Here is a 14,610-nt window from a genome sequence, read left to right as displayed (position 1 = left end):
AATATTCATAATTGATATAAACTATAAGTATACTTAAAGATGAAGCATGGATAACAATGAGCATTAATTTAAAAGCTTTTTTTTTTTACTAACATTATGATACCTACAAAAACATTAGAAATCAGTCTATAAAATCTCTGAACTCAGCCCTTTTGGATTTCCTCTATCTGGAAAACTATACAGGTAGTCCTTGACTTACAACAGTTCATTTAATGACTGTTCAAAGTTACAACAGCCCTGAAAAAAGTGACATGACCATTTTTCTCATTTACGAAATTTGTAGCATTCCCATGATCATGTGATTAAAATTCAGATGCTAGGCAACTGGTTAATACTTATGAACGTTGCTGTCTTCGAAAGTCGTTGCAACTTTTTGACAAGCAAAATCAATGGGGAAACCAGATTCACTTAATAAGCGAGTTACTAACTATTCAACTGCAGTGATTCACTTAACAATTGTGGCAAGAATGGTTGTAAAATGGGGCAACACTCAGTTAACGAATGTCTCTCTTAATAACAAAATGTTTGGACTCAATTGTGGTCGTAAGTCCAGGACTACCTGTATATGTATCATGTTGGGAGGCAATGAGATAGTATGGGAGTTTAAATTGTGACATCACTATACACTATTTCTATCATCAGAACTGGCTATGGATGCCTACTGAATTTTGCTACTTTTGAATATATCAGGATTGTTGTACCCAAAATCACCCATTAAATCCAGAAGATTTTTGTCCTTCCAGAAAGTTTAATACTCAAAAGTTATCTTTAGCAGACCTGTATATATGTGTCTGTTATACATGTTACACTGTGTACATGTATATAGATAAAAGCAGACACACACAAATAGCATTTTTTGAATGAAATATAATTATCTTACATATTTTCCTATATTTTCATAGCTAGTGTATTTTCTTGAATTATACGCAACACAAAATATAAAATAAAATTTATAAAATAAAAATATCATGTTAATCTTTTAGAATGAATTACCTGTTCAAGTCATCTTGATGTTCAGCAGCAAAGTAAAAGCTTTTGATTTTGGGATGACAGGCCTTGAATGCACTACACAAAAAATATGAAAAAATCATAACAAAATACTAAATACATTTTGTATTTTCTGCATTCTTTCTGAATTTCATGTTCATGTTCTTTTTTTGTAAGAAAAAACTGCTTTTATAAATTGACATCAATAATATTTTTATGTCTATTTCTGTTTTTAACTGAAATATGCATGTGTAATCACATAATAAAAAATATATAATGATATGAGTCTACTTAAGAACACAGTGAATTCAATAGGCCTGATGTAATTCTACAGATGCATCTCTACATATGTCAACTTCTTTTTTTTGCGTTCAAGGTTTTTTTAATACAAATTATACATATTATAGGATCAAAAAGTTGTCTGGGTCTTTTCTTTTACATCCTTTCATTACCTAGTCCATTTACATCATAGTTTTGTTTTCACTTTCAGCCAAATTATTCTTTTCCATTTTTATAGTTATTTTTTTCTTAATACATAAACCATATCTTCAATTGCCTCTTCAAAGTTACACCAAATTTCAATTTCTTATTTTCTCCATTGGTATATTTTGTTATAAACAGCATACATCCTCTAATTCAATTTAAGCATAGAGAGTATTTCTTTCAATTTTTTTCTACCATTAACAATATACTATCATTTCTTTATTTCTTAATTAGTTACATAACAATAACAATCTTACTACTATTCTCTTTAGTCTACTAATATAACTCTTTTTCCCTTTCTTCCTCTTTTAACCATTTTCTCTTGGGCTTCAACTTGAAGGAGTATGTTTTTGACAATCTATTAAATATAAAATCATTCACAGTAATGGCAAATTTCATAGATCTGTTTTCTTTCAATAAAGTACAACAATATCTTCAAATTTACATAAGGATTTTTCAAACTGCATCTCATGGAAATTAGGTTTTTATGAGAACTTGAGAGGGTTCCATTACAGATTAAGGGAGGGGGAGTTCACTCAGATGCAGCTAATTTTCTAACATTTGAGGATTGCCTCTCGATCAAAGGTACTCAGGATTATTTTTTAGCAGGTTCCATAGCCTGAAAATATTTGAAAAGTTAGTCCTCAGTTAAATCATCAAGCCTAGTTCTAAGGTATTACAAAAGAAATAAGTATCTGTTAATATGAACAAATCATTTGTAAATTATCTTGGTAATATAAAGGTTAGCTAAAGATCTATATTACGCTTTGAGTTATACTATTTATCTTCACCTTCTAAATGGACTGTAAGAAGCAATGATAAACCTTTATAGGTTTATCTAGTATTATATAATACACATTAAATAATAATAAAGACCCAATAAGTGGATAAACATGCAAAATCCATATAAGCATCAACTTGTTGTGAGCCAACCATAATAATAAAGGAATTCAAATAAATAGCAATAGCAATAGCAATAGCAGTTAGACTTATATACCGCTTCATAGGGCTTTCAGCCCTCTCTAAGCGGTTTACAGAGTCAGCATTATTGCCCCCAACAACCCGGGTCCTCATTTTACCCACCTCGGAAGGATGGAAGGCTGAGTCAACCCTGAGCCGGTGAGATTTGAACAGCCAAACTGCAGAACTGCAGTCAGCTGAAGTAGCCTGCAGTGCTGCATTTAACCACTGCGCCACCTCGGCTAAAATAGGTTAAAATAGAGAAAGATATAATTTTTGTCTACTGTTTCTAACTGTTAATTTACAATACTTACTACTTCTTGCGACATTCATTAGCTCTATCAATTTTAAATTCTGGTAGACTGATGAATCCTTCTGCTTTTTCATCCTATGAAAATGAATACATTAAAAAAAAGCAGACAAATAATAAACAAACAAATGCAAGTATACTTATAACTTGTTTGGCCCCAAAAGGAGAAACTTTAATTTAATAATCACTTCAGTTAGAATCACTTTAAAAATCTTGCTAAAAAGTGGATCATAGTGTCAGTTAAAGTTCATTAACAAAAAATGTGTACCTTGTGTTACAGGTAAGAGTAAAAAATATGAAATAACAGTTTGGTTTTGGCTTAGTGATGTGAGAGAATTCAGATGATGGAATGATTAATGATGGCATAATATATGAAATAAGTCATAATGGCTTACCAAAAATCTTGATTAAATTAATTTTTGTGCAAAAGATGTTACTTAAATTCTATTAACATAAGAATTCTGTGGGTAGAATATTGCAGTATATTGCAGATCTAGACTTAAAGATATTAAAAGTCTACAGTCAAAATATTACCTGGTTATTTCAAATCAATACTGAGTTCAGGAAACAAATTAATCCATGATGGTTTAATCACACTGCCTGCACTTGCACAACATCTTAATTATGCATGGCTTACTAAATGGATGGATGCATGGAACATATGATGTAAAATCCAGAATACCCATATAAAATTTGAATTTCACATCTATTTCTGCTATCGCTTTTACTTAGAATTAAAATTTTTGTGTCACTATTATATTTGGAACTACAATCAGACTTTTCTTTCTGAGATCCAGTTTCTAGATCTAGTAATTCTATATTTCTATGTTCTTTATGGTTATCATATTTTTGACAAGATAGCATAGCTGTCTGAGCTGTAAGAAGTTATGTGAATGTTTATTTGAATATCTTTTTCCTCAACTATATATTTACAACATATTAAGCTATCACACTTTATAGGTAATTGTCAATTTTCTCTTTAATTACTGTCTTTTGACCAATCGTTTATTTTTGTCTTCATATCTTCCCCCCCTTTTTCTTTTCCATGTTAAACTCAAGTATATATTATAGACTCTAATTTTACTTCATAGTTCTTCCCCAGTCACAGTCTTCTATGCTTAATTATAATCAATCTAACAATATTAAGTTTTCCAAGAAGTGGAACTAAAAGAACAGTTAAGTTATTTAAAAAAAATACTTATACCAAAAATCACATTTGTCCCCAAATTGAGATTATTATGTAGGACAGTGAATTCTACATATGACTAGTAGAAGCAACTTTTACTTATAGAACAATCTCATTCAATGTTGTGTAATTGGCTTTACTACTCTGGTAACCAGTTTATGCAAGCCCATCCACTGGCAGTCATTTTATGAGACCACCTCTAACCTGCTCTAAAAATCCCAGATTTGTTCTGGTACAAAAATTTGTTACAATGTATAGGATTCATGTTTGCCTTGTATGCAGTGGGATGTACCAGTATGTGTACAGAACAGTCAGAGAATCTTGAAAATGCATGTCTTTCAATTAATGACTACAGTATTTTCCAGTTCCCTCCTAAAATACATGCATACTGTTTTTCTTTAAAGCAAAGACAAAGGTTTCATTTGCTTTAATTCTTTATGATTCAATATTATTTTTAATATATGCATGGGATGAACTGTACACAATCTGTGCTCCATTTACTTTTTCATGCTATAACTTTTTTACTGCTGAAGAAATAAGTGATGATTTTCGGAGTACTTCTTAGTTGTAAAAATAATTAAAATAAAGAAAATTCTAGATAAGTACACGTTGTATCTTCGATGTTTATATATTTGTTAGTTTGGGTAAAAGAGAAATAGCTATGTCTATTTCTTACCTCTTCATTGATATACCAGTACAGGGAGGTTTCCTTTAGAACAAACCAGTATTTTTTCCATTTTTGTGAAAAGTAACTTTTAGCATCTTTCTTTTTCCACAGCCAGCCTTCACAATCTCCACGACCTAGATCTTTACAAGAAATCCGTCGCTTACTCTTACTAGGTGCTAGACCTGAAAAAAAAAAGTTTAAAATGGAAAACGAATTAACATGCACATATACAAAGTTATGCCATCTACAAAATATAAACCCTAAAGGGTACACACTGATGTGTCTGAACTACTAAGGAATGGAGAAATGGAAACTTCAACTAGTATGCATAAAAGCAAAGAATGCTAGTCATAATGGCTATATATTTGAGTGGGGATACTATTCAGTCATTTTTGCTATGATCTTGCCACAGTTTGACTATTTGAATCTAATACAGCAAAACTATATTCTGACCTTCATAAAGCTTTCAGTCTAACATGAATCTTTTTTTCTGCCATGCATTATTATTAAGGCTAAATTCTGGGGGGAAAAACTTCACACCCGTGCACTAATTAATAGCTATGTCTGAGGCACAACATATTTCTCTGATAGCAAGAATATTTAAGGATGTGACTTGTTATAATTATGTAAAGCTCACATATCTTTTAAATCACATGCGCTCTGAATACCTATAGATCAAAAAGAAAACCAGTGAAAAGGCTGTTTCTTTAATAGAAATAGACTGAAAATTACATTTCCTGAATAAAAATCATGACTTCCTGGATACTTATTTTAAACTTAAAATGTTTTTATATAACTTACAATATTATTTTATTTGCCACCACATGTACAAGAAGTATTTTACATAATATTCACCTTTATTTTTCTTTTTAGACTTATGCTGAAGAGAGGATTGTTGAAATGTCTGGGGAAAAAACATACATGTGGTTTGATTAATATATGCCAATCTAATCACAGTCATGTAACATAATTATCAAACCTTTACAGGGGAGGAAAAAAATTCTGTATCAATTATATTTTAGAGGTGATAGAATAACAGGGTCTTAATCAGATATTATATTCTAGGTATATCCTTGAACCTCATCTGGTTTTGTATGTCTCCCCCTCTCCATCAATAAGTATTTTTTTAAAAAAAAAACTATTTCATATTGTACTATGCTGGTTTTTGACTTGTAAAGTTTACATTTCAAGTTTCATGCAAACAGAAAAGGAAATAAAAAGTTTATGAACTAATTAAATTTAACTTCTACAATTATTAATGTGCACATTCTGAATAAGTGCAATATAACTGTGGCTGAAAAGGTGACAGAATTATTGTATAAAAATTACTCATTGTTTTATTTCAACAGTAATAATTTTTAAACATTTTAAAGAAGAAATTGAAACAACCACTTCTGTCAAGTCTAATTTAAACAAATTCTAATTTGGTCACACTATACTAAAACATTCGGAACAGGAAAATAATCTGTCAGTAGAAGAAATTAGAAATTTGTGCCTGGCATTCCAGATATATTAGCCAAGGGGCTGAAGAAGTATAAATGAACTATAATTGCAAAGAAAATCAATACCTTTCATCACAGACCTTTAACTCTAATTCAGTTAAATCTGTATTTAAATTTTAAGTGACTATATGGCATTCAATTTTCCTGAAAAAAATATTATGCTACCCAAGCATATATTTAATATCATATTTCTCTGGAAAATCAGATGCCATACAGTGCTGCATATAAATAAGTAAATATTATATGATTCCTCAGTACTTTCATGCTCTCTATTAATTGGCCGGGGGAAATTACTATTTTTCATTCCTGCTCTGCACTGCAAAGGCTGGATACAATTGCATCAAAATATTACAATTAGGTTCTATGATATTTCAGCTGTTTAACTCTTCTTGCCTCTTCTGAACAATTTCATCAGTTGCATTTAATAAATTAAGCCATGATAATTAATTCTGTAATTCTATTCCTGTAAATTCTAATCATGATAACTCTGTTACAATTTGTTAAATACCAACTTTCCAAGAAATTTTATGTTTTTAAAGAAGTCTTTGTGTTTAATTGCTCATTCAAGCCATGACATAAAAGCAAAGCTGGTGTCAGGATTCCAGGTAACAGACCCAATGCAATCAAAACTCCAAGGCCAAGGTGCTCCTCAAAGTCCAATTTTATTAGACGTGTCATATTGTCACATCTAGTGAAAACCCGACTCTGAAAGTCCCAAGGTTTTCCCCACCCAAATTAAAAATCAAAGTTCTTTCCCACAGTCCACATGTCCATCACATGGTCCAACCAGGTCAAAGTCCCAACTCCAGGTGGTTACCAGGTAGCCTCAAATAAGGGATATCCCTTCCAGTGAACTAGGTATTGTAAACGCCGTGATGTAAGCGAGACTCTAAAATCCTTTTCAGTTCATAATGGGTCTCTCCCTGTACTACAACAGGCTTTGCGGCTGCCCAATCCACCGGCCTTAGCAGGGAGTACTGCTCCACCATGGCATTCGTTCATTGAGCCATGCCCTTCATGCTCAGATGAAAAGCCAAGCTAAGCCCCTATGTGGACCCTATGGCCCTCAGGAACTCCCTCCAAAATTTTGCCGTAAATTGGATCCCTCTATCGGATCCTGCGGGACACTCCATGTAACATATAGATTTGTTTTATGAACATCCTACCTAGCTTCTTGGCTGAGGGGAACCCTGAGCAGGAAATCAAGTGGGCCTGCTCTGAAAATAGGTCAATCACGGTCCAAATGACCATGTTCCTGCCATCTCTGGGAACTTGACTATAAAGTCCACAGCAATTTCCTCCCAGGGCCTACTTGAGTCTGCCGCTTGCTGGAGAAACCCAGGGGACTTTCCAGTTCTTTTCTTCATGTCACCACAAGTGCCACAGCTTTTTACATAGTCTTCCATATCTTTTGGTCACCAGAACTGCCTCCTGGTTAGGTGCAGGGTCTTCAAGTAGCCAAAATGTCCAGTTAGTTTAAAGTCATGGCTGTGCTGTAGGATTTGAAGTCTTAAGTTGGTGGGGACATACAGTTTAGTCCCCTTCCATGCCAGTCCATCTTTGATAGTCAGGGCATCTTTATTGTAATTGAACCATAGATCTGCTGGAAGTGCCATTTTCAGGGTTTTTGTCATTTGGTCTCCCCTGGTGGTATCTTGACATTTGGCTTGGCTGTGGGTGGTGGCTTGGGCCACCGTTGGGGGGGGGGGCGGCGAGATGATGGCATGTATCACTTCTTTGTAGCAGCTATTAAACTGTGGCTTCCTGGACAAGGTGTCAGTAAGCAGTCTCCCCCCCCCCCCCAAGGAGGTTTATTAATTCAAAGTTGAATTGTTTGAAGTATTGTGCCAGTGGACTTGCTTGGGGGAGAGTTTTTGGGGAGTTTTGAGTGTCTCTAGGTTTTTGTGGTCAGTTCAAACGGCACTTGGCTCCACTCTAGGAAATGTTGCCAAGTGAGGAAGGCCCATCGGACTGCATAAGCTTCTTTTCCCCACAATGTCTGTTGTCTCTCAGTGTCTGTGAGCTTTTGGGAAGTATAAGAGTTGCAGCTACCCTTTGGCATTTACTTTCAATAGGACTGCCGCTACAGCCAAGTCACTGGTGTCTGCCTGGACCACAAATGGTTATTTGGGATCAGGGTGCTTGAGAACTGGCTCCTCAGCAAACAGCATCTTTAGCTTTTGAAGGTGTGCTGACAGTCCAGGAACCATGGCTGGCTGGGTTGTGGCTTTCCCCCTCTGTCTTTAATAGCTTTGTGATGGGTAGTGCCACTTCAGCAAAGGTAAGGACAAATTGTCTATATAAGTTGGTGAACCCAAGAAAACTCTGGTTCAGGAAATAAACCAGCTTCTCAGGGCTCCCATCAAAGGAAGCCCTGAAGTGGGTAGGGCGGCTGGCAGTGAAGCAGGAGTGAGTGCTGATGCCTATTGGCACTAGAACCATGCCTGGCTGGGGTAGTATGCCCGGCCAGGGGATCTGGTCTGCTGGTGGCATCTGGAGAAGTGGCTGACGCGGCAGGATGACTAGCCTTGGCAGGTTGAAGACACCCTGCTGCAGCCCCGGGCTGGGCTGGCTCATGGAGGCCAATGATGGTTTGGTGACTGTCAGGGTTTGAGGTGTCAAAGCAGTAGATCAGGCCCACTGAGGGAGACCTGGGTGTGATCCACTCTGCACCAAATGGAACAAGGAGGAAACTCCCCTCCCCTTGGCTGGGGAAGATGAACGTTGGCTGGGCCAAGGCCATCACGGTTTGGCTGGCTTGGTGATGCTGACTCATGCTGATGACACTCAGTTGGCCAAACCTCTCTGGCAGCCCCTCCAAGGTCTGGTTGGGCACCCCATTTCCAGGGTGCATTGTGGTCCAGGGACCACTCAAGGATAGGGGTGCGCTCTGCCAACAATGAGGCAATCTGGCAATCCTGGAGTGTTGGGTGGTTGGATAAGTCCTTCTCAGCCCAGTAGAGTTCTTGGGTGGACGGCCACTTCACAAGCTCTGGGGCACCTGTATCCCGACGTTGCCACCGGAGCCATTGCTCCATTGGTGGAGCTCTTGCATTAACAGCCAGGGGACTTGCTCCTTGGGTCAGGCATTTGACTCTGCTGCTGTGGGTGCTGACTGGCCACTGAAGGGAAACTGAGGCTCCCAGAGCTGTCTCCGCAGGCCCTGCCTGTTGCCATAGTTCCACTGACATCAGTCAGCCTCTCTTCTGCCCCCCTCTCTATCTTCCCTGAGTCTTCCTGCTGCCCAGTACTGGGTAAGCCGTACTCAGGACCTTAGACAGCAGCCCCACAAGAGGTGAGGAACCTCTTAATTTATATCCCATTCCCACAGTTCCAACCAGCCTTGCTTGTGGCAGCCCTGAAGATGTTCCAAAATGGATTCCGGGTTGACACATAGATTTTTGTATAATTTTGGAGGGCTGTCACAAACAAACAAACAAACCCATATGGGCTGAGTGATACTACAGTTCATGTCCTACAATATTGTGTCTTCTATAAGGTCTCATGGATCTGCTATAAAACACCTCACCTAATAAAATACTTTAAATAAATACTTTTAAATGATTTTACTTGTAATGCTGGTCTGTAACCATAATAAAAATTGCTTGATTTATATATCTTTACAATGTTTATTTAAATTGCACCTATATGACAGATATATCAGTTTCTATTTTCATAAGCTTAGTATCTAAAGCAAAATTCAATTTAATTAAAAATAATTCATGTTTAAAAATTATTGTATACAAACTGATTATTTTCAGTTGACACAAAGAATATGAAGATACTTAAACACAAGATCTGTAAACTTTCTAAAAATTTCAAGTTAAATCTTGCTGTAAAACCCAACTCTTTATGATTTCATAAACATATCTAAGTAGTTTGTTTGGCAACAAAACCAAGGTAATTCATCATTACTTTCTTCAATATGTTTTCTTTAAAAAAAACATCCTAGTAACGAATACTTATAAATGTAAGTAATGACCATGGAAGTGATGCATGAAAGCTAATTGTAACTAATTGACACACTTTCTACAAGATGTAATGTAAGATGATTATTTTTTGTTTGTGTTGTTTGTTAAATTAAAAAAAACGTATTAAAAAATATCCTAGTGTAGTCTATAGTTCTATTTATTACTTGAACATCTCCTTCGCAAGTTCTAATTCCCAAGAATGACTAGTTTCCAAATACAAAAAAGATCAGCCAGGGACTGCCACTGACCAATATTCAAATTTAAAACCTATGTCTTAAAAGGTAGATATGCATATGCAACTCCATTATATCGCCTTTCTTTGTACGATATATTCAGTAGCGATCTCTATGTCTTAAAGAATGCAACAAAAAGTTGTTTATTAGAAGATAAATGCAGCATAAAACTATATATACGTTCTTTTAATGGTCATTCAAAATAAAAAAATGTTACTAATTCATGAAATCAAAGATTTATATGAATTTACCGTATTTTTTGGAGTACAAGACACACTCCCCCACCTAAAAGAGGGTGAAAATTTGGGTGCATCTTATACACAGAATGTAGCCCCACCCACCTGTTGGCTCCACCCTTTGGCCTCTGCCTCCCAGCAATTTGCTCCTTGCAGCAAATAGCAAACAGCTTGTTTCAGTTTTAGCTTCAGCACAGTCTGATTAGCACAAGAGGCTGATTGTTGGTTGGATTGGCCTCCCAACCATCAGCTGTTTCAGGCTGTAGGGATTGCCATTGCTTATTGCCACCTCCACGCTGCCCCCTTTTCCACCTGTTCTGGGCAGCGGGGATTGGAATAGATGGAAAATGTGGTGCGCAGAGCCCAAAAATGGGGTGTGCGGAGGCAGCAATAGGCTATGGCAATCCCTGCAGCTTGAAACAGCTGATCGTCAGGAGGACAATTCAACCGACAATCAGCTACTTGTGCTAATTAGACTGAGCTGAAGTTGAAGCTGAAACTGGCTGTTTGCTGTTTACTGCAAGGAGGCAGAGGTAGATTTTTTTTTCTTGTTTTCCTCCCCAAAAGCTAGGTGCATCTTATACTTCAGAATGTCTTATACTCACAAAAATATGGTAATTGCCAGATTTAAGCTGAATATATTTAACCAGGTTTTCTGGGAGCCACTTATTTAATCGTTGACATTTTTCTTCATGCAAACCAATAGCTTTATAATGGAACCAATAATTCCATTATATATATAATTGTTAAAAAATGTCCTCGAGTTATGACCACAATTGAGTCCAAAATTTATGATATTAAATGAAAAAAATGTTAAGTGAATTTTGCTCCATTTTACAACTTTTCTTCACACAGTTGTTGGCAACTTGTTAAGTGAATAATTGACTTTGCTTGTCAGAAGGTCGCAAAAAGTGATCACATAAGTCCAGGTCACTGTAGCTATCATAAATATGAACCAGTTGCCAAGCAACTGAATTTTGATTACATGACCATGGGGATGCTGCAATGGTCTAAGTGTGAAAAACGATCATAAGTCACTTTTTTCAGTGCCATTGTAACTTTGAAAGGTCATTAAAAGAACTGTTGAGGACTACCTGTACACATATAATACTACTTCCCAGCTTCCTATCTTCACAAAAAATAGTAAAGATGGTCCATTACAAATTGAACCACTGAAGAGTCAGACTTTCCTATTTCATTTAATATTAAAATAATAATAATATTTAATAATAATACAAACAGCAAGTTTGATGTAATGGTTAAGGTATCAGACTGAAAAATAGGAGACTGTGAATTCCACTTCTGCCTTAAGTGAAAAACTAGCTGGGTGATTCTGAGCCCATTAATTTGTCAAGCATAGGAAAGAGACAAAAACAATTGCACTTCTAAAAAATCTCGCCAAGAAAACTGAATTGACCTGTGCAGGCACTTTCTACAAGTCAACAGTTATTTGAAGGAATAACAGTAATAACACTGTGGCAAGAATAAAATAAAAATAGTATCAATAATGATAGGCACCTTCAGTGCAGTGAGTGAACACCATTGGAATTGACAAAATCATCATCAATTACAAAAGGCAGCTTTACTTGGAACAGTTTATATCCTGAGACAATACCGTTAACACCATCATTCAATAAAATGTTGGGAAGGATTTAATAGGTGGATAAAAATGCCACATCCATCTGACAGAATGTGTGATGAATCATAATAATAATAAAAAATAAGGTTGGAAATAATATTTAAAAGATAAGAACACATAAGGTATTAACAAATACATGTAGTCATTTTAGTTATTCAGCAGCAGTCTCAACAAAGAATGAAGTATTTTATCATTTTACTTACATGGTACAAAGTTGGTTCAGGTCCAGGTGTGCTCATACTGTCTTGCCTTAATGATTCCATTTGTAAACTAGGTAATAGAGAATAATGACTAGGACTGTTATTCTTGTCTTTCTTTTTAGTTTTTTTCCCTGTGTCCTTTTTGCTATTCCTTTGGAACATATAATCTTCTTGAGTTATTTTCTCATTACTCATATATCGAAGAAGTGAATTTTCTAGACAGGAGGTATAAAAATGTATTACAAAATTATTTCTTAAATACTAGCAAATTAACATAAATCTAACTAAAAGAAGATTTTAAAGAAATAAAGAACCCCACATAGCTTTTCCCTCCCTTTATTTTCTGAATTCTGCTGTGGGTCAACAATTAATTCAGTATTTGGCTGTTCTTCAGCTCTGGCAACTGTTCCCATTTCCATTCAGATGAGAAAGAAGTGATTTTGCCTTTTCTCTCTTTTACTTCAAATCAATAACTTACCACAACAGAACAGTAATTTAAGAAAGTAAATACAAGATGAGTTTTTTGCTTAGTAATTAGAGGCAATAAAGCAATTAAAAGACGAAGGGATGCTTTTTAAACTGCAGAGAACCAATACTGCAAATTCAGGATATTGCCAATACCAATCAGATCAGTTCTAACTATCCAGCTTGCTCTGATTCAGGCCTTTAAATGATCCTTGTTATAAGTTGGGTCAAAGGAACTTCATTTAACTTTCCCTTCAATTTCCTTGAAATACAGCAAATTTCATTTCACTACCACTAGTGATAATCAAAATAATAGACAGGGGAAATGAACAAAGAAAACAACCTGGAAGAATAGAGCCTCAGCTGGACCCATGCTAAATTGGAAAACATGGAACCAAGAAGACCAATCAGAGGAAGGAGGACAATTGTCAGAGAGAAGAACATTGATTGCCATTGGGCAAATTAACAAAAGATTGAAGTGAAATGAACAGAATGTATGACATACACTTTGGCAAAGTGTAAAAAAACAAGCTTGTAGGTAAGTTTGAATTAGTGAATGAATATGTATTTGGATTTTTCTTTTGCAAACTTTGATATCAATATAGTTTTATTGTTGCTGAATCTCAGTATCCTGCTCAGGGTATAGAATTTGAGTACATCTCTGGAGTCTGAAAGCCACACTTTATGTCACTGAACCAGAGGTGGGTTCCTACTGGTTCGGCAGAACTGGTAGTGGTATGCCAATCTGGGTCACAGAACCGGTAGTGACCACAGGCTGGCCATGCCCCTGAACTGGTCTGCCCACTTGGATGCTCGCCCTGCCTCGCCTTCGCCACGTGCATCCACTGCTTCCTCCTGCCTACACACAGGTAGGTATTGTGGTGGGGATGGGGGCAGGGGGCCGGCAGAAGAAGATGGTGGTGGCAGGAGAGGGCAGTGGCAGCAGAAGGAGAGGGCAGTGGTAACAGCAGCAGCAGCAGCTATGGGCAGTGCCCCCATCCCTATCCCAGCTGCGGTGGCAGCAGTGGCAGTGGAGCATCCCAGAACTCCTGGAGAGTTTTCCTGCATGGTTTTGGCCAGGATACGGGGAGCAGCAGCCCCAAAAGCCAACAGGGTCCCCAGCGCTGCAGAGCAGAGTCAGAACCGCCTCTGCCACAGGCTGCCTGCCCTTCAGATGCAGAACCCACACTGGCTGCCTCTAATCTGCAGTTTACTCATGAGCACCATGCTCTTGAGTAAATATGCTCACGAGTAAATCGCAGATTAGAGACAGTCGACAGATCCTGGCTTGCTTGCTCAGTTGCTCGCCCCCCGGAGTTTATAGGTAGTGAATGAAACTGCTATCTCCTGCCTCTGCGCATTGAGACGGCCAAGCAGCAGCGGGAAGAGCACGGACTTCAGAAGGAAGTGGCTGCCAGCAATGCCCTGAGGTGAAGAAGTGAGCGGGGAGATTCAATCCCACTTAGAAGCCTCAGTTTACTCGTGAGCACCAGTGGCCTTTCTTCCTGCCTCTCTTGAATGTTGTTCATGAATAAACTGTAGCTAGGTTCTCCCATGTGTTGCACCCCCGCTCCCAGACTTTGTCCGGATCTCCATGCTGTGGTGGAGATGGGGGCAGCCTGGAAAGCTGAGCACCCAAAAACAGCATGGAGGCTGGGGCAAAGGCTGGGAGGGGGGTGCAACACATGGGACAGCCCTGCGGCCTGGCTCAGTGTGCCATCAAGAGCGGAGTGCTGGGGCTGCAACTGCGGGGAAGGCCCATCAGAGGAAA

The 14,610-nt window shown here is 37.3% G+C and overlaps 1 protein-coding gene across 7 annotated transcripts in view; it reads right to left on the bottom strand.

Moving 5' to 3' along the window:
• Positions 1–14,610, bottom strand: part of CNKSR2 (connector enhancer of kinase suppressor of Ras 2) — a 270,841-nt gene that overhangs the window by 80,503 nt on the left and 175,728 nt on the right. For all 7 annotated transcript variants that reach the window (XM_087726468.1, XM_087726467.1, XM_014057257.2 and 4 more), the window contains 5 exons: positions 12,378–12,589; positions 5,449–5,497; positions 4,603–4,775; positions 2,745–2,818; positions 994–1,065 (listed from right to left, as the gene is read on the bottom strand). In XM_087726468.1, coding sequence (XP_087582594.1) covers positions 994–1,065; positions 2,745–2,818; positions 4,603–4,775; positions 5,449–5,497; positions 12,378–12,589 — 580 coding nt within the window. The remainder of the gene's footprint in view (positions 1–993; positions 1,066–2,744; positions 2,819–4,602; positions 4,776–5,448; positions 5,498–12,377; positions 12,590–14,610) is intronic.

The sequence above is a fragment of the Thamnophis sirtalis genome, unplaced genomic scaffold (assembly GCF_051295495.1).
Source record: "Thamnophis sirtalis isolate CommonGarterSnake01/CBP01778 unplaced genomic scaffold, rThaSir2_p1.2 scaffold_12, whole genome shotgun sequence".
Lineage (NCBI taxonomy): Eukaryota > Metazoa > Chordata > Lepidosauria > Squamata > Natricidae > Thamnophis > Thamnophis sirtalis.
Note: the sequence above shows the minus strand (reverse complement) of the source record. Positions and strands in the feature narration are given on the sequence as shown.